At 44.0% G+C, this 20,877-nt stretch overlaps 1 protein-coding gene across 8 annotated transcripts in view; it reads right to left on the bottom strand.

The window, feature by feature from the left end:
- Positions 1-20,877, bottom strand: part of LOC126237173 (uncharacterized) — a 753,602-nt gene that overhangs the window by 76,272 nt on the left and 656,453 nt on the right. For all 8 annotated transcript variants that reach the window (XM_049947036.1, XM_049947037.1, XM_049947038.1 and 5 more), the window contains one exon: positions 8,658-8,773. In XM_049947036.1, the coding sequence (XP_049802993.1) occupies positions 8,658-8,773 (116 nt within the window). The remainder of the gene's footprint in view (positions 1-8,657; positions 8,774-20,877) is intronic.

Below are 20,877 nucleotides of genomic sequence, written 5' to 3' on the forward strand. Positions count from 1 at the left end.
CCATGGACTTTAAACTATCCCAGACTTCCTGTGCACCTTTCTTGAGGTACACTTCCTGAACTGCTTCAGCAGTTATTAAATCGTGTGTGAAATATTACATCCTGAAGATGTCACAAATGCTGCTTCAGAAGACATGCCATGAGATTAAATCGTTAATATGGCATTCTAACAATTTCTTTCTCACAGTTTAAAACTACTCGAAATAAAAAAAAAAAAAACATCGACACTGCACAGTAGTTTCTGTGCATAAACAACAGTGTTATGTTTCGACGAGAAATTTCATTAAACAATCCAAACCCATTATTTTGACTACGTAAGTAAAAATTTTGTAACTATTATACAGAAGTGTAATGTTAAAACCGGAGAAACTTATATTTCTCAATCTAGAGCATTGTTCTCCACAATACCGTCCAATATAGGTATCGCAGAATTAGGGTTAATTAACACAATGTTATACAACAAGTCCTAAGAAAAGAACCAATTTATCAAATGAACAAGATATTACACCTTTAAGTACAGTTAATGCGTTACGTGCATGGAAAAGGAAACTGGAAATGGAGGACATCAAAGTAAAGAAATGAGAACTGGAGTATTTGAAGAAGAAAACCACCATAAAGGAAGAATATAAGACGCAAATGGAAAAGGAAGAAGCTATTGTGGATGTACAGACCACACAGTGTATGGAGAAATCTAGCTACGACTGAGGAATATAAGATCATAGCATTTACTGTAAAGATCAGTGGTAAGTGGCCATATGTTGAATACTGGCCGAAAACGGTGGATTGGAGCACGTTTATTATGTTAAAGGACACGCGAAAAATCTATTTATCAAACTCCATCCCTCCTCGGATCTGCTTAAAAAGGATGGTTACCCTATATCGAAATGTGGTGGGCTTGAAGTCACACACTTAACACAAAATAACCGTTTTCAGAGCTAAAAACCGACAAAATAACAACTGTTAATGGCAATTCGTTTGCAAAAGTTCGAAACCTAAAGTTCTATACCGAAATTCCACAATAATGTGCAGCAGAAGAACTGGCAGCCTACACCTGGAAAGATGTGGAGTGTTATAACAGCATTAAGCACGAAATGAGAGGAAAAATTAAGATCACCGTATACTTTCGTCTAGAATAACTGCCAGAAGGAGCGGAACTAACTGTTAAAGTCACAACAGAGATAGCTTGCAGGAAAAAAAATTAGATACATACTGGAATTCAAGAATATACCTTGTCTGTATTTGTCAAATTACTGGCTGGAGAAAGAAACAGATGATTCAGATGTAGATATAAAGTACAAGTTAAAAATTAAATTGGACGTTATTAAAACTAAAACTAACAAAAATAAGAAAAGAGCTGTTTTCTGTATGTAAATGTATAAGCAAAAGTTAATCAAAATTTTGTACTAGAATATTTACCTGTCTTATTCGCTAATCTACCAAAAATTTCAAATATACATTGATTCATGTGCGTGTATTTCGGATAGGGGAAGTGTGTAGTAGGGTGATCTTAAAAAGTAGTTGAAACTAGGTAGTTGAAAGTGCAGTAGCCCCCTTTTCTTACCTGTATGAATAGTGAACTAGCAAACCCAGTTTGTGCTGAGTCGCCTTCGGGACTGCAATGTGTCGCATGTATATTCTGCCGATATTCGAGAAGATTCAGTATGATGAGTGTTTGCGCTAGGAGTATTGGTAGCGTTTGAACTCCTACCACTCAGGTCCTCCATGGTCTGCGGGCCTCTCTCTGGCTGACACGTGCTTCCGCGGCAGCAGTCGTGAGCCACGTTTACGGTGGCAGTTTCTTCTGCTGGTGCTGTACTGTGGTACCGCGTGTGTGGGCGTCCAGAAGGACAGTACGTGGGCTGTGAGAGAGTTTTCAACGATCTCAGTCATCTAGCCGTGAATGGATCGTGTTTCTCAATACATCGCGGTGATATTTGTTGTTGTTAGTATCCTATCACATGGTATACCCTTTCCTCCCCCCTTCTTCGTCCTGGTGTAGCTGAGAGATGCAGTTAGCTTAGGAATTCTATAGAACATTTTTAAAAAAAGAAACACGTAACAGACCTGTAGTGGTTGGGGACTCTAATCGTGACAGTATAAATTGACGCCGAAATTTGAAATTCAACTATCGTTCCAGTCGTGACGCCAAATAATAATAGGCACTTAGCAGACCTGTTGTGTTCAGGAACTTTATAACCGTGATGGTGTAAATTCACATCGAGATGTGAAATTCCAACTATCGTTTCAAACATCACCGGCTCTATTCGTGGCGTCAGATACTAATAGGTTTGGATTATTTAATGAAATTTCTTGTCAAAAACAAAGCACTGTTGTTTATGCACACAAACTACTGAGCAGTGACGATCTTTCTCTTCATTTCGAGTAGTTTTAAATGGTTTGAAGCAAATTGTTGAATGACCATCTTAACGATTTAATTAATATTTGCGTGGCACGTCTTCTGAAGCAGCATTTGTGCCATCTTCAAGATGCGATATTCCACACCACAACTCATGAAGCAGTTAATGAAGTGTACCTCATGAAAGATGCACAGGAAGGCTGGGGCAGTTAAGAGTAGGTGACAATGAAATATCTCGTACTAGCTCTGTTGGGTCTTGCGTACCCGTTTGTATAGGATGCCTAAAGGATGCTACGTTCTCTGAATGCTATACAACAATTCAAGCAAATAACATTAGTAGTTTTATTTCTATAAAGCATATTAACAGTACTTTGTAATGCAAACAGTAATGATCTTCGCTATAGACAAAGTCCAACTAAGTACGATATGGATCACGATACCGTAGCACTCTCTCCTATGCCTTGCTATGCTCCGCGAATACGTTTCCTAATGTCCGTATACTGAGACGATCTGAGCGGCTGAGGCTGACAGGAGCGGCGCTTATATTCACTTCTTGCAGGGGGCGCTCTTGTCGTGGTGCGGTCCTCATCAGCGCACCATTGGTCAGCGTCGTTTCACTGCCTTCTCTGGTCTTCCATTCTTCATCTTCGTTCCGGCGCTTGTGGTTACACCAGAACAAGTTCCTATGTCAGTTGCAAAGCAAACTACAGCTCTCTCGTTCTCTCTCTCTCTCTCTCTCTCTCTCTCTCTCTCTCTCTCTATATATATATATATATATATATATATATATATATATATATATATATATATATATATATATATATACTCCTGGAAATGGAAAAAAGAACACATTGACACCGGTGTGTCAGACCCACCATACTTGCTCCGGACACTGCGAGAGGGCTGTACAAGCAATGATCACACGCACGGCACAGCGGACACACCAGGAACCGCGGTGTTGGCCGTCGAATGGCGCTAGCTGCGCAGAATTTGTGCACCGCCGCCGTCAGTGTCAGCCAGTTTGCCGTGGCATACGGAGCTCCATCGCAGTCTTTAACACTGGTAGCATGCCGCGACAGCGTGGACGTGAACCGTATGTGCAGTTGACGGACTTTGAGCGAGGGCGTATAGTGGGCATGCGGGAGGCCGGGTGGACGTACCGCCGAATTGCTCAACACGTGGGGCGTGAGGTCTCCACAGTACATCGATGTTGTCGCCAGTGGTCGGCGGAAGGTGCACGTGCCCGTCGACCTGGGACCGGACCGCAGCGACGCACGGATGCACGCCAAGACCGTAGGATCCTACGCAGTGCCGTAGGGGACCGCACCGCCACTTCCCAGCAAATTAGGGACACTGTTGCTCCTGGGGTATCGGCGAGGACCATTCGCAACCGTCTCCATGAAGCTGGGCTACGGTCCCGCACACCGTTAGGCCGTCTTCCGTTCACGCCCCAACATCGTGCAGCCCGCCTCCAGTGGTGTCGCGACAGGCGTGAATGGAGGGACGAATGGAGACGTGTCGTCTTCAGCGATGAGAGTCGCTTCTGCCTTGGTGCCAATGATGGTCGTATGCGTGTTTGGCGCCGTGCAGGTGAGCGCCACAATCAGGACTGCATACGACCGAGGCACACAGGGCCAACACCCGGCATCATGGTGTGGGGAGCGATCTCCTACACTGGCCGTACACCACTGGTGATCGTCGAGGGGACACTGAATAGTGCACGGTACATCCAAACCGTCATCGAACCCATCGTTCTACCATTCCTAGACCGGCAAGGGAACTTGCTGTTCCAACAGGACAATGCACGTCCGCATGTATCCCGTGCCACCCAACGTGCTCTAGAAGGTGTAAGTCAACTACCCTGGCCAGCAAGATCTCCGGATCTGTCCCCCATTGAGCATGTTTGGGACTGGATGAAGCGTCGTCTCACGCGGTCTGCACGTCCAGCACGAACGCTGGTCCAACTGAGGCGCCAGGTGGAAATGGCATGGCAAGCCGTTCCACAGGACTACATCCAGCATCTCTACGATCGTCTCCATGGGAGAATAGCAGCCTGCATTGCTGCGAAAGGTGGATATACACTGTACTAGTGCCGGCATTGTGCATGCTCTGTTGCCTGTGTCTATGTGCCTGTGGTTCTGTCAGTGTGATCATGTGATGTATCTGACCCCAGGAATGTGTCAATAAAGTTTCCCCTTCCTGGGACAATGAATTCACGGTGTTCTTATTTCAATTTCCAGGAGTATATATATATATATATATATATATATATATATATATATATATATATATATATATGCAATGATCATTTTCGAAAAGTGTATTTCGAGTCAGCCTGCTACTAGTTTTGTGATATCACCAATTTGGGTGCGCGAGATAGCTACCACGTCCGCCATATATCACCTGCATCATGATCATGTGACAGGAAATTAATTATTTACTAACTTAAGCAGTATTTCTGGATCGTTTCTCAGTCAGGCAGTTGCCTTGGAAGGAGTTCTCACATAAATCGACATTGCACAGGGGTTTACAGGATAAATGCTGCTTTATTTGTGGTTCGGTGACCGAAGGCGTATGCAAGCCTTGCAATGGTGCATTACACGAGGAGAAATAGAGAGAGAACACGTATTTCGACAGGAATTACTTGGGTTCTTTTGTTCTGGGATTAGCCTGACATCCCGTATGTTGTTAAGGGTTCTGAGCAGCCACCTCTCGGAAATTGGCACATGGCACAGCCATTGATGGACAGGTTGTTTCGTGGGGGCCCCCTGTTACTCCGACTCCAAGCAGCCTGCATGGGTGGCGTTCTATGTGGGACAGTGGATGGTGCATGCTTCGCGATCGAAAGATTTTTAACACTGTAATTATGTGTGATAGGTGTTTCATGAAAGTATTCCTTATGCGATCGGGATAAAAAGAAAAGCGATCGATTTAATTATTTCTTTGGGATTGTAATATTAGTAATTTTCGCCTCACAAACATTAATATACGCTCAATAGTAAATGCCTCATGGCCTAAAGTTATCGAACAATTGTAAAGTAAAAGAAATGAACCATCGCATAGCAGCGACAGAGTCTATTATTCTTTATCTTTGCCGTTCTTGCGCGGTGCCTGTAAATCTCTATGTACATGTATCGATTAATAGTATAAAAAAGAATTCTGTTGTTTCAAGACAAATGAAGCTTTTGGCGCCTCACCTTTTAGTTTTTGTACTCTATGAAAGGCGGACGCGGACTTGCTGCGTTCCGCAACTGTATTTTATATTTTATGTGAAAATATTGAGTGAATATGCTAATTGTTATTTTTCTTTTTTTTCTATGAGAAAACATGTAGTTTCTTGTAACTGATTACGAACAGGAAGCATCAAGAGGACATTTTGACTGTTATGTACAACGTATTTAACCACAATGGTCATCTGTTCTAATTTAATATGGAAAGGTACGTAGCATTAAAAAAAAACGCTTGTTAAAGATAAGTGTGCTTATTTTCGTAAATTAACCTTGATGATTTCCATCTCCTTATTTACCTGAAGGATATTTATTTTGTGTTACTTCATCACCAGAAATTACGATCACGCTGATGGGCCGAACGCAGCATGAGGCAGAGGGAACATTATCGTTTTCCTATTATTTCTGAATCAACTCTTTTTGTGTAGTGTTGCATTTCTTTTAAAGTCTATAAATCTTCTGGTCCCTTAGTGTTGATCCGGGTATGACTACATCGCGACTATAAAAATGCACAGAAATGATCATGTTTCTAGCCGGCCGAAGTGGCCGTGCGGTTAAAGGCGCTGCAGTCTGGAACCGCAAGACCGCTACGGTCGCAGGTTCGAATCCTGCCTCGGGCATGGATGTTTGTGATGTCCTTAGGTTAGTTAGGTTTAACTAGTTCTGAGTTCTAGGGGACTAATGACCTCAGCAGTTGAGTCCCATAGTGCTCAGCGCCATTTTTTTTGATAATGTTTCTTCCGAACGATTTCAAATATATATCAATATGCTGCTCTTATTCAGGTATTTAATGCTCAACCTATGTTATTATAATAGTTTAATCAATCCCTGATTCTGTTACCAAGTGGCCCACCAAAATATTTACTTTTTCAACATTAGAAAAAAAGTAACAATTATTTTTCTTTTCGTCCCCAAGAGCAACACTACAGGATGTAGCTTACAAGACCTGCATCTTTGCCAACAGCAGAGAATGATGAGCAAGAAAGATCGAACCCCTGCAAATTGATTTTTTTATAAATAAACAGGATACTTTCTGCTTTGTAACTGAATCTCCTATCGTGAGATCCTTCCTCTCCACCACAGAGCTACCAATTTCCAGGTAGAGGAGGGTGAGAGGGCAGGGTAGGATTGATAGGGGTGTTAATAGAGGGGAGAGGTTAATTAATTGATCAATTTAATTAAGTAGTCAATCAAATAAATATCAAATGTGTGCTTTTATCAGCGAGGGGGAGAGTTGGAGGTTTCCTGAGGGGTTGGGAGGAGGAGGGGCAGGGGTAGGGGTGGGAGAGCAATACGTTAAGGACCTATCAATCAAAGGGAACGATTATTCCAGGGGGTCATAATCCACTTAGCAGAACAACAGGTTAAGGACCTGTCAATCAAAGGAGAACAATAGGTTTGCCCCTCATGTAGGCAACCCACTCTAACCAATTGCACTTATGCTCTTCTTGCCCTACTACTGACATGTACATTAGTACGTTCTGCAGAAAAGATTACTATTTGAACCATGTCGGGCTGTGGCTTCAAGGTCAACTTTGATGTCACAGCGCAACACCACCTACCAGTAATGTTGGTGGCTCTGGTTGCTGCTATAAACCAAAGGTAACAGATTAGCGTGACTTGAGCAAATATGCACGATGCCCCGCAGATGTATGCACAAACTTTACCATCAAATGAGTGAGTTTGAAAGAGGGCACGTTATATGCATTAGAGAATGTGATGCAACCACCTGGAAATTGCTCATCATGTGGGGTGAAATGTTTCAGCTGTGCATTAGGTGTGTGGAGAATGGTTCACAGAAGACCGTAGAGCACCATGAGATGGGTCAGGTCACACCACCCAGACCCCCCCCCCCCCCGAGATAATCGATACTCATCTGAGTGGCATTGCAGGACAATCTGCATCCTCCTCGGCTCTGGCGCAACAGTGAATCAGCGTAACATATCGTACACTATCAGGGGTGACAGTCTGTCGCAGTTTATTATTGCACGGGTTACGTGCATGTTGTCACTTCTCCACTTTCCTTTGACGAATGTGCAGGAACATGCTAGATGTCAATGGTGTAAGATATGATGTCACTGGGGACCCAAATGACATCAGATACTGTTTTTGTACGAATATACGTTCTGTTTGTTTGAAATGACGGTCACATTTTGATCCGCCGCAGATAGGAAGGAGCAGAATCACAGTGTCTGCCTTCACACACGACATATAGCGCGCCAAGTCAAGGCCTTATGGTAGGGGTTGCTATTGCGTACAACCACTAGGCAGAGTTGGTGCTTATCCAGGACACTGTGAGCAATGTGACCTACGTGAATGGCGTCCAGCGCCCCTTAGACATACCCTTCCTGCACAACGCCCCTGATGCCATTTTTCAGGAAGACAATGCACGACCACGTGTTGCTCCGTTGCTGCACGACCACATGCCTTCTTGCTGTCACAAAATGTCAGATTTTTACCTGGTCTACCAGATCACCAGACTTGTCGCCAATCGAAAATGTGTGGGATAGGTTGAAATGATGGGTGCAGCACTGTGTGTCAATGCCAGCCAACACAGATGAATTTTCGAACCAGGTGAATGCAGTATTCATGACTATGCCACAGCACGCCATTCACGCTTTATACGCTTTGATGTCATCACGATGGAGCAAGTTATCACGACCCATGGCGGACCCTGTGCCTGCAAGGCAACAGGACACATGCTGAACTGAGGTGACTGAAATGCTGATCATATCTGCAGAACATACTAATGTACATATTCTATGAATATTAACATCCTATATCTAGTCGTTCAAGGTGTTCTGTTTTTTCTAGCCTTGAGTGTATTTATTGTGGCTGACACACTGCATTGTAAAAAATTTTAAAGCTTGTTCATTGTAATACAATTGCTATGAACTTTTACCATATACTGAACATGTTGTCACATGATTCTCTTCGAGAAATAACTTGGCTCACGTTCCATTGTTTCCATACATAGGGAATGATTAAGAGGGATAACAAATCAAAACAAATCGAATTATGATAACTGAGTAGTGTCTGCCAGAGAACGTATGACTGTGGGTATAGAGTACTCACGTAATTGCGTCGTCGACGCCGTGTGAATAGTGTTTGGGGTCGCCATCTGACCGCCAGAATCGACGGTAGCAGCAGCCAAAATCTGAGCTGACGTTGTACCATCGTAGGCGCTCCCTCTGAAAGCAAAAGGCAGCAATCCACAAGTTAAAGTTTCTGTTAGTGTGTTAGCGACAGTGGTGCAATGTTCAATAAATGAATTTTCTTTAATATCTTAACTTCTATTCTTTCACTTTCACATGTCTCTGAAATGGACAACAGATGTGCGTCAGCCTTATGAACCGTAGCTACAACACTAGTATTTCAGTTCCTTTTCATTTATGTTCTACCACAACACATCGACGCATATTTATTACATTCATACTTACAGTACTGGTAAGCATTTCGTTACCGGTGAAGACTATCCTGTGGAGGCGGTATTTAATGTCGTGTACTGCATCGCATACAGTGACGGAACACCACGCCTCTTCCGAAATGCCGCATATTTACACTCCTGGAAATGGAAAAAAGAACACATTGACACCGGTGTGTCAGACCCACCATACTTGCTCCGGACACTGCGAGAGGGCTGTACAAGCAATGATCACACGCACGGCACAGCGGACACACCAGGAACCGCGGTGTTGGCCGTCGAATGGCGCTAGCTGCGCAGCATTTGTGCACCGCCGCCGTCAGTGTCAGCCAGTTTGCCGTGGCATACGGAGCTCCATCGCAGTCTTTAACACTGGTAGCATGCCGCGACAGCGTGGACGTGAACCGTATGTGCAGTTGACGGACTTTGAGCGAGGGCGTATAGTGGGCATGCGGGAGGCCGGGTGGACGTACCGCCGAATTGCTCAACACGTGGGGCGTGAGGTCTCCACAGTACATCGATGTTGTCGCCAGTGGTCGGCGGAAGGTGCACGTGCCCGTCGACCTGGGACCGGACCGCAGCGACGCACGGATGCACGCCAAGACCGTAGGATCCTACGCAGTGCCGTAGGGGACCGCACCGCCACTTCCCAGCAAATTAGGGACACTGTTGCTCCTGGGGTATCGGCGAGGACCATTCGCAACCGTCTCCATGAAGCTGGGCTACGGTCCCGCACACCGTTAGGCCGTCTTCCGCTCACGCCCCAACATCGTGCAGCCCGCCTCCAGTGGTGTTGCGACAGGCGTGAATGGAGGGACGAATGGAGACGTGTCGTCTTCAGCGATGAGAGTCGCTTCTGCCTTGGTGCCAATGATGGTCGTATGCGTGTTTGGCGCCGTGCAGGTGAGCGCCACAATCAGGACTGCATACGACCGAGGCACACAGGGCCAACACCCGGCATCATGGTGTGGGGAGCGATCTCCTACACTGGCCGTACACCACTGGTGATCGTCGAGGGGTCACTGAATAGTGCACGGTACATCCAAACCGTCATCGAACCCATCGTTCTACCATTCCTAGACCGGCAAGGGAACTTGCTGTTCCAACAGGACAATGCACGTCCGCATGTATCCCGTGCCACCCAACGTGCTCTAGAAGGTGTAAGTCAACTACCCTGGCCAGCAAGATCTCCGGATCTGTCCCCCATTGAGCATGTTTGGGACTGGATGAAGCGTCGTCTCACGCAGTCTGCACGTCCGGCACGAACGCTGGTCCAACTGAGGCGCCAGGTGGAAATGGCATGGCAAGCCGTTCCACAGGACTACATCCAGCATCTCTACGATCGTCTCCATGGGAGAATAGCAGCCTGCATTGCTGCGAAAGGTGGATATACACTGTACTAGTGCCGACATTGTGCATGCTCTGTTGCCTGTGTCTCTGTGCCTGTGGTTCTGTCAGTGTGATCATGTGATGTATCTGACCCCAGGAATGTGTCAATAAAGTTTCCCCTTCCTGGGACAATGAATTCACGGTGTTCTTATTTCAATTTCCAGGAGTGTAGTTTATTCTCAAGTGGTGCACGATGCAAATGGAATGTGTTTGTGTAGAAATTCTGCACAACATTTGACTGACTTATTTCAGAGAAATCATGAATAATTTGATCGTAATCGTGATTAGGGTGAGACCAGGCATACGGTCCTAACGACAAAGGTGAAACATATAAAACTGAAAACCAGATTCATTACTTTATCCATGATTACTGTTATTAACCACAATGTCCGAGGGGTAAATTGCTTGAAAAACTACAGCATACAGCCACTTTGTTGTTATGCATGCCAAGAAGAGTTTCGCTTTCACATCTGCCTTGAAGTGCTACACTTGTGCACCCATCAACATCATATTTATGTCGACTGCATTTTGAATGCTGCACTTATCTTTTATTCTAAATTCTTATTCTATATCCTTTTCTTTTCTGAACCACATAGAAAACAAAATATTCAATGAAAATTATGCAACCAAAACAATACAAGATTATATACTTGTACCGTTATGTGAATGACATCATTTGTTTGGTAGATCAAACAGGCACCTGGATAAAACAACTACATAGTGGTGTAGAAATAGTTGACCCTAGAATAAAATTCATCTCTGAGATAGAAGTAGGTGTGAAAAGCAATTTCCTAGACACTACCATATTCAGCATAAAACATAGTTTTGGGGTATTCAGGAAGTCCACAGCCACAAGCACAACCATTCACAAACATTCCAGTCACCCACAGACAAACAAACTTTCAAGTTTTAGGTACATGATACACAAGCTTAACATAACCCCTCAGGACAAAATCAGTTACACACAGGAACTAAATGCGATACACCAGATAGCGAGAGAGAATGGGCACAACGCACAAATAATAAACAAACTGAGCAATAAAATAAAAGCAGCAAATCGAAAAACAACAAACTAAGAACAAATTACCATCAACAACAAAGATCCAGGAACACCAATACAGGATAAACACTGGGTACAATAAACACCTTACAAGGAACAGTGGCATAAACTGACATGCAGCAATAAAACGTCCACAGGTTCTGGAACATTCTGAAGAAACAAGACTACAAATGTCATACCAAACAACACAGTACAGAAAAACCTAAACACCTTCATATACATACGTACATTAATACTTGTTCCATAGATCATGAAACAACATTCTGTAATGATGTGGGACGTGTCACTTTAACATACGTTTTCTTTACACGAAATAATTCATTTTTTTACAGTTACTACTTCATGTCTAGAAATTCATCTACTGCGTAGAAGAATTTGTCATTCAGAAATTCTTTTAATTTGTTTTTAAATTTTGGTTGGTTATCTGTCAGACTTTTAATGCTATTTGTCAAATGACCAAAGATTTTTGTGGCAGCATAATTCGTTCCTTTCTGTGCTAAAGGCAGATTTAAAACAGAATAGTGAAGATCATCGTTCCTTCTAGTGTTGTAGCTATGTACTTTGCTGTTATTTTTCATAATACAAAAATATTTTTCATAATACAAAGTAAACGTAAAGCAAAAGAACGAGATATATGATTTGGAACATAGAATACTCGTAGGTCATATAAAACAAGAGCCTCAATCGGTCTAGTCAAGGGGGTCGAAAGATACAGGATGGATTTAGTTGCTTTAGAGGAAGTTAGATGGGAGGATGCTGCTACCCTTGAACTCGACAAGTGTACAGTGTTTAATGGAAGCTGTACTTCTGGACGCAAATGAGGTATGGGATTTCGTATGAGTAAGGCAGCAGCTGCTAATATATCTGGGTTTTCATCAGTGGCCCACTGAATACCAGTGTTAAGAATAGACACTAAGAGATATACAATATCGTTTGTGAACTGCCATGTGTCGACAGAAGAAAGCACACCCCAACTGAAAGACGAATCCTGTGCAGAGTTTGAAGTAATGGTGAATGTCATTCCGAATAGCAATTATAAAGTCCTAAAGGCCGTTATGAATGCAAACTTGTGAAGAGAAGGGCTATTCCATTCAACAGCTTGAAGACACAGTTTACATGAACTCAGCAACGACAATGCGTCAGCTTCATCACCTTTGCAACATCGAAAGGGATGTTCATCGGCAGCACAGATTTCCAGTGGAAGGATATACACAAAGGAACTTGGCTGTTACCAGATGGTAAAACAATTAAACTGATTGGTCACATTGTCATTGACAACAACCCAAAAAAACTGGGGGATGGATGTAAAGACAGCACGGGGTGCGGCGCGCGGGACCGACCATATCCTAATAAATAGCTCGCTACAAGTACAACCCAAAACCAGAGTCTGAATCAACCTTAAAAAGTAGTACACTGCCACATCAATACGCTCAAAGACAATACAAGGAAATATGAATTGTAGCTCAGTAAACGTTTTGAAATTCTGCAGGATAAGTATCCACAAAAGAATGCAGAAGAACTATGGAAATAAGTAAGGAATTCTGTAAATGAGGTCCATATGTAGTCATCAAGAAGCACATCAGGGACAACAAGATTTGGCTGGGGAAAAAAGCTTTAAGGAATCAGCCGAGAGACGAGAAACCAAGGAGAGGTGGCCACGAGGCGCAAATTATACACAAGGCAGAACAAAGTTAAAAGAAGTATGGATAACTACCTAAGCAAACGTAAAGAGAAGAAAGAGAATTACGTCAAAGGAAAGATAGAACCGGATCTTCAAGATTTCTTGCGAAAAGAGACTCAAAATCTGTACCATAATGTTAACTTCTTCAAAGAGGGATACCAGAGCAACCAAAAGATCGTGAAAGATAATGAAAGGACTGTAATCAACTTTGAGTTCAACAATGATGAAAGATGGAAACAATATTTGGTAGATTTAAATTATCCACCATCTACAATGGATGAAATGAAGAATCGGATAATGAAGCTGAAGAAGAACAAAAGCCCAGTAGAAATTGACAACACAAAGCTGTATTCGGTTCTTTTATTGTACTGGCGGTTTCGGCTACAAACCATCATTTGGTACCGAAAACGGTAATACAAGAAAAGAACCAAACATAACTTTGTGTTATGAGTATGGTGAAACATATTTGCGGCACCTATTTATATGTGGCTGTGCGCCTCTGTTTTGCTAATGCGCTGCTCCGAGTCATGTACTCACAACACCTGGGTTGGGCCAGTGGGCCCCTCCTGCCTGTAACTTGCGCCATGCCAACCTCTGCGTTTACTCTTTTCAACAGGTCTACAGCCCTGAGGCCTCCATTCTACTTCACAATCTCTGGTAGTGTAACTTACTGTCAACAGGCCCACGCCTAGCTGTAACGTGTGCTCCATAATACTGCACTGATGCTAACCTTTTCCCATCTTAAACGGTGGTGCCACTACATTATTCCCCCCTTTGGAAAGACCCGGTCCCTGGGACGACCTCTAACTACTCTTTAACTTGTTTGGGTCAGCATGTACTTATGACATATTTACTGCTACTATAAGAAAACTTAGATGTGGTCTAGTCATCTTAAAACACATGACAAGAGACAAAACATAAAAATTCTTTACTGGATGACCACTCCAATTGATCAACCCCTTACCTACCCGTCTTATGCCCTCAATATCGAATCCACTGGGATTTGGACTATCGTCGGTTCCCTCTTGGAACTGGCTCTCCGTCTGATTGGAATGAAAACAACACACAACAAAGTTAACGCTGCAATGGCACTTGGCACAGAGGTGCTCAAAACGATCGTTACTTGTCGTTGCGCCGCGCGGGATTAGCCGAGCGGTGTCAGGCGCTGCAGTCATAGACTGTAAGGCTGGTCCCGGTGGAGGTTCGAGTCCTCCCTCGGGCATGGGAGTGTGTTTGTCCTTAGGATAATTTAGGTTAAGTAGTGTGTAAGCTTAGGGCCTGATGACCTTAGCAGTTAAGTCCCACAAGATTTCACACACACACTTGTCGTTGCCTTTGCCTATATTGAGCGACATGCTGCACAAGCTGTTCGGCTGATATGCGCCCCTCTTGCTCTGAAACTAACTGGTTTACGGATCTCAACAGACCTGACTCCAAAGTTTGATTTAACAAGGTCATATTCTGCCTTGGTAAAACTCCAAAGTTGCTGCTGGCCAGTACAGCTGTGGCTGTTTAACATTCAATTGTGGGACTTCTGAAATTGATGGTGGCAGGTGGAAGGTTGGTCTTATTATGTTACACGCAGTTCCATTGATTAAAATTCTGCTCCCCTCGAGCTCTATACGTTTCGCTTCAGCAAATACTCCCTGCTCGCCGGCCGCGGTGGTCTCGCGGTTCTAGGCGTGCAGTCCGGAACCGTGCGACTGGTACGGTCGCAGGTTCGAATCCTGCCTCGGGCATGGATGTGTGTGATGTCCTTAGGTTAGTTAGGTTTAAGTAGTTCTAAGTTCTAGGGGACTGATGACCACAGCAGTTGAGTCCCATAGTGCTCAGAGCCATTTGAACCATTTGAACCAACTCCCTGCTCAAAACAACTTGCTACTACCATTAATATTCCGTAGGTGGAGAAGATCCAATGGTTGTTATCACCCTGGCTGGACACACCATTTCCTTCCCTCTATGGCAGCTCCGTAATTCCTCCCTTGTCATCTCGGCATACCAGCTGTTAACTGCCGTGATCCACAATACCTCATCAGTTTTTTACTTCTACCAACTTGCTCAATACTCCCCTTTTCAGTGACCTGAGGACATGGATCACCATCACCCTTCCTCCCTCTTCAAAAAGACTGCTGTCCCTAGCAGGCTCACAACACTCGAAAATACATACAACATATGAAAATACAGTGCCTAATTAATCTATGCAAACCCAATGCTACATAACAAGAAAACAAAAAACTACAAATACATCACTACTTTCTGTGTCGCAAAGCATACGGTACATCATGCTGTACTCAATCTTCCTGGTTTTCTCTGAGATGAACACCTCTCTTTCTTCCTCTTCCCTTTCTGTGACATGCCTGGAATCACATCGGGACAACCCTTAAATGGCCGCAATCACCTAGTGTGTACTTTTGTTGTTGTAGTTGGCAGCTGAAGCTTAACATTAACGGAGAATATGGTTTCTACTACTTGGTATGGCCCTTGATACCTCATGACGAACTTCTTCGTTTTCCTTTTTTGCTTATAGGGGCTGGATAACATTACCCATCGCCCTACTCTATACTGTGGTAAACTTTCTTTCCGCTTCACTGCATCTTCCTGCCTTTCCAAAGCCTTTGTATTCGTATTTTGTACCCGTTTCCAAACATCCTGAATCGTTCTCACGAACTGACGTGCGGATTCACTGGTCCTTCCGTTCTGTAGCTTCACTAAATCCGAATGGTGACAGCATTTTTCGCCCATACACTACCTCATATGGAGACAAACTGGTATTGGTATGGACTTTTACATTGTATGCACATACAATATGCTTCAAATACTCGTCCCACAAATGGTGATGAGAATCCACATAAAAACTCAGCATCTTCCCAATTGTTCTGTGTACCCGTTCTGTCCTTCCATTCACCTGTGGATGTAAAGCGCTCGTCCTCAACTTCGTTACATTCAACGGTTTTCACAGTTCCTTCATTAAATCCGACATGAAGTTGGTACCTTTGTCAGTAATTACTGTCTCTGGTACACCAAATTTCAAAATCCAGTTATTTACAAATGCTTGCACGACCATTGCTGTCTGTTGATTTGGTATAGCCGCTATCTCCACATACCTCGAAAAATGGTCCATTACTGTCAGAACGAATCTGTTCCACGATGGTGTTCGACTGTAAGGTCCTAAGACATCAATTCCCAACATAGAAAATGGACATGTCGCTTATGGCAATCGTTGTAGCTGTATCTGTTTCCGACTCAAATCTGCTCTCTGTGCACATGGTATACAATTCTTCACATACTGATCCACATCCACTTTCCTACCTCTCCACCAATACCTCTCCACCACTCTCCTATCCGTAGCTCTACACCTGCCATGACCAGATAACACGTGATCATGTGCTTCCTTTAAACCCTCATCTCTCAGTTTCGCTGGCACTTCTACCCTTGGTCCTAACTTCGTTTCCCTTCACAGAAGACTGTCGTACATGTTAAGTTGTGGCTGTGTCCAAAACAATTTACAATCGTTGTCAGCGCCCTGTAACTCTTGCCATACTGCTAGGTCACAACCTAGGACTTGTACTTTTGCCACCTTTCTACTCAGTGCATCCACATTACCGTGCTTCTTCCCAGGCTTGTGCACCACCTTGTAGTCGAATTCACTAAGCCTCACAGCGCACCTAGCGAGTCTAGTGGACGGATCCTTCAACCCCAACAACCACTTCAACGCAGCATGATGTCACTACCCAAAATCTTCTCCCACATAAATAACATTTAAAATACGTGATTCCATAGATTACACTAAGCATCTCCCTATCGGTTGTTGAGTAATTCCTCTCTGCTGCATTCAACTGCCTAGATGCATAGGTTACGGGATGTTCTTTCCCATCAATTTCCTGACTAAGAACGCACCCTAATGCTTGATTCGATGCATCACATGCTACTATAAACTCCTTTTCAAAATCTGGAAACACAAGAACCAGACTTCATGTTAACACTTCTTTCCATTTTTCAAACGCTTTCTGACGCTCTTCTGTCCACTCAAATTTCACACCCTTCCATAAAAATAGCGTCAATGGCTGTGCTAAATCTGCAAAACCCTTCACGAACTTCCGATAGAAACTGCAAACTCCGAAGAATGATTGCACTTCCTTAGCTGTTTTTGGCTCCCAAAAATCCCTTACAGGCTGTACCAAATCTGTTCACACTCCGTCCTTACTGATGATATGACCCAAATAATTCACTTCTTCCAACGCAAAGTGACACTTCTCCAGGCTCAACGTCAAACGAGCTGCTCTTAAGCTCATAAAGACTTCCTTTAACCGCTGTCTATGTTGATTCATACTACTTGAAAACACTATAATGTCATCCAAATAGACAAGACACTGTCAAGGTTTCAAACCCATCAACACACTGTCTAGCAACCTCTGGAGCGTTGCTAGAGCGTTTGTCAAACCTAATGGCACTCTGATGTACTGGTAATGTCCTCCTGGAGTAGAGAAGGCAGTTTTTGGACGATCCTCTGGAGCCACCTCTAACTGATGATAACCAGTTGTCAAATCCATCGTAGAAAAGTTCTGGCACTGTCCTAAGTGATCCAACTCTCCGATGTGTTTGGAATGGGGTATGTATCCGTTACTGTCTTATTATTGTGGTATCGGTAGTCACAACAGAACCTGTATTTCTTAGTTCCATCCACAAATTTTTTAGACGCAACGACAATGTCCGCTCCCCAGCAACTATTAGTATGCTCTATAATACCGTCCGCAAGCTGTTGATCAATGAAATCTTCCACAATCGGCTGCAAATACCTCGGTATTCTGTATGGTTTATGGTAAACAGGTGCTTCGTTCCCTTTCGGTATCCCATGTTGAACTAATGGAGTTGCTGGTAACGGCTCTTCCGGGAAAAACAAATTCTTAAATTTCCACAACAATTCTTCCATTTGCTCTTTTTCTTCTCCTTTCAAATGCTTAACTTTGTTACGCAATGCAGTTCTATCGGCAGTTAATGGTTGATCGCTACGCCTACCTCTCGAACACCAGTCATTTGGTACATCCAAAATCGCTACTAAAACTTCGCGTCTACAGCGCTAAAATTATCAATGTTTGCGGGGATACTCGCTCGTCGTTTCCCTCATGTATGCGTGCAATACTACATTTCACAAAACAACCTAATGGATCCAAAAATTAATTAACCTCCAACGGTTCAACAACACATACCGTACCTACAGTTATATTCTGACTCTACACTTACCCATAGCGACTTCCCGGTGTCACTAGACACACACTCATGCGAATTAAGCCTTAATGCTAATGTACGCAGTTCAGTTGGTTTGCTCATTGCGTTGAATGCCCCTCGCGACAGCTCTCCATTGACAACAGTTTCCCCTATCTGAAATAACATTTCACCAAGTTCCATAGTTCGTAGTCCAAGGTCAATTTTGGCATGATGTTGATGCAAGAAATCTACTCCTAGGAACACATCGTAGCCTTCGCTTACCCATGGTACTACCTCCATGCATGCATCGAATCGGACTTTCCCTATGCGAAAGTCAACTGTCACAAACCCCAAAGGTGTGACCTCCTTATCCCCCACTCCATGCAACTTATAATGCGGTGGGTATAACTTCCTCTGTCCCATTAAACTCTTAATGGCCACTGACACATGCGCCCCTGTGTCCAACAAAATCTTAAACTTTTTAGTTCCTATGGATCCCACCACTGAACATTCCACCTCTGCATACGTATTTGTAGCACTGAAATTAAACAGGAGCTCTCTTAGGTGGGTCTTGGGCCCCCTCTGCCGTTTAATGATTGTCCACCTCCACTAATTCCACTTCTCCATCCTCCACGCTGCTGATTTCCACCACTTCCTCTATTCCTCAGTAACTGGGTACACTGCCTCTGCACGTGTCCTTTACAACCACACTGACAACATTTTATACTTGCTGTAAACAATGTTTGCCTGTCACGTACCCTCGTTGCCACGTCTATTTCTTCACATTGGATTGCCAGCTGAATTGCCAAATATAAATCTTTTGGAGTCCTTTCACTCACTTTCCGCGCCATATGCGACAGTAACCCCCACAAAAATACACCAAGTGCCCTTTGCTCGGCCTCCTGCAACAGAACACCATTCACCTCATCGCACTGACCCAACTCGTAAGTATACTCATTAATTTCTCTTATCCTGTCCGCAAATTTCTCTACCGTCTCCCTCTGCCTCTTCGTCATTGTACTCAACCTCTCCCTGAAGTAACGAGCGCTATTCGGTTTCTTGTACCTCTGTAAAAGCCCCTCCTTCAACTTCTTAAACTGTCCCGCTTTCCTTAAGGCCTCAGAACATGTTACATATGTCTTTGCTTCACCCGTTAATCTAAGCTTGGCTACATGTAACAACTGTTCATCAGACCAACCATTCATCACAGCTGAAGTTTCAAGTCCTCCACAAACGAACGCACATCCTCAGATGCCTTGCCAGAAAACAGAATAATCAAACTCGTGGCTGGATCAGTCTCCCGCTGAGGTATCATAAGCGAAAACGACTGATCTGATGCAGTTTCCCGTTCACTTCTAGATGTTAATTCACTTCCCAACTCCATATTGTCCGCTGTGAATTGTGCTACCTTTTCCAAAATATATCCGTACCGCTTCTGGTTCCAACTTACCTTACGTCCCTGACTCTTCCACTGTGTTGCTTTCGTTCCCAGTTAGTCCCATTTCAGCCTATAAAATCCCACAGAAACAAAACATTTAACTACAAAAATAAACTGACTTCTACATCCCAGTATCTTATTTTACGTTTTAGGAGGAGATAAAACATCATACTCAACCCAGTACAGAAGTAATTAAATGCCATGAAAGAAAAAAATCTTACTGCCCCAAACAAAATAACACTTATTCTGACAAACATGTCAAGTGGTTTGCCAGGAGCCATACTCGAAACACAAACAAAATAGAAAGAAAACGTCCAACACACAAAAAGTAAAATTGGTCAACACTCACCATATTTTGTGAATGTAATGCAGGAGGTGCGCTCGAACCTCGTATTGTGCAGACGACGCCTGCTATTCTGATACCAAATGTAGATGGATATTTGACGAGGATGAAAACTGTCGGGATGCACTGTATTAAAACTCGTCCCAGATTCCCAACTGATTTATTATTTTAGCTACAGTGCTCCCATTCCTCTCGGTCTGCATCACGGGGTCCCACAATGCTGCAGACACCACTTCGCTGTCTGTGAAATGGCTTGGCACGGAATGGCTGCCTCAGTGACCCATGCAATGCCCTACTGTGTGTCGGTCTAGTACGACCGTGGAGCTGTGACGACATCAGGTCGCGCGGGCAGTCGACTCAGCGGTCTCCGTCCCTATTGACTCAGCGCCACTCGTTGCAAGGCGAACCGCGGTGTGGTTCCTCACTGACGTAGCTAATATCGCAGCGACCACAAGCGCCCGCAATCCAGCGTCCAAATCTGCAGCTCTCGCCTCGAGATGCCTCTGGTGTGTGTTGGGAGCCAACAAGACTGCTCACAGTAGCGAGCGGTGGAGTGGCCCACCACTGGCTGGCTGCGGACCCTATGTTGGTCTCAGAGGGTTGAACCAATGACCTGCTGTGGACTGGAAAGCTGGCGCCCCATCTGCTGCTGCGTCTAGCCAGTGGTATTACATGCCCCGCCATCCAGGAGAGCTGTCCAACTTGAATGCCTTGTTAGTGAACCGGCACCTATTTATACGTGGCTGTGTGCCTCT

Source organism: Schistocerca nitens, chromosome 2 (genome assembly GCF_023898315.1).
Source record: "Schistocerca nitens isolate TAMUIC-IGC-003100 chromosome 2, iqSchNite1.1, whole genome shotgun sequence".
NCBI lineage: Eukaryota > Metazoa > Arthropoda > Insecta > Orthoptera > Acrididae > Schistocerca > Schistocerca nitens.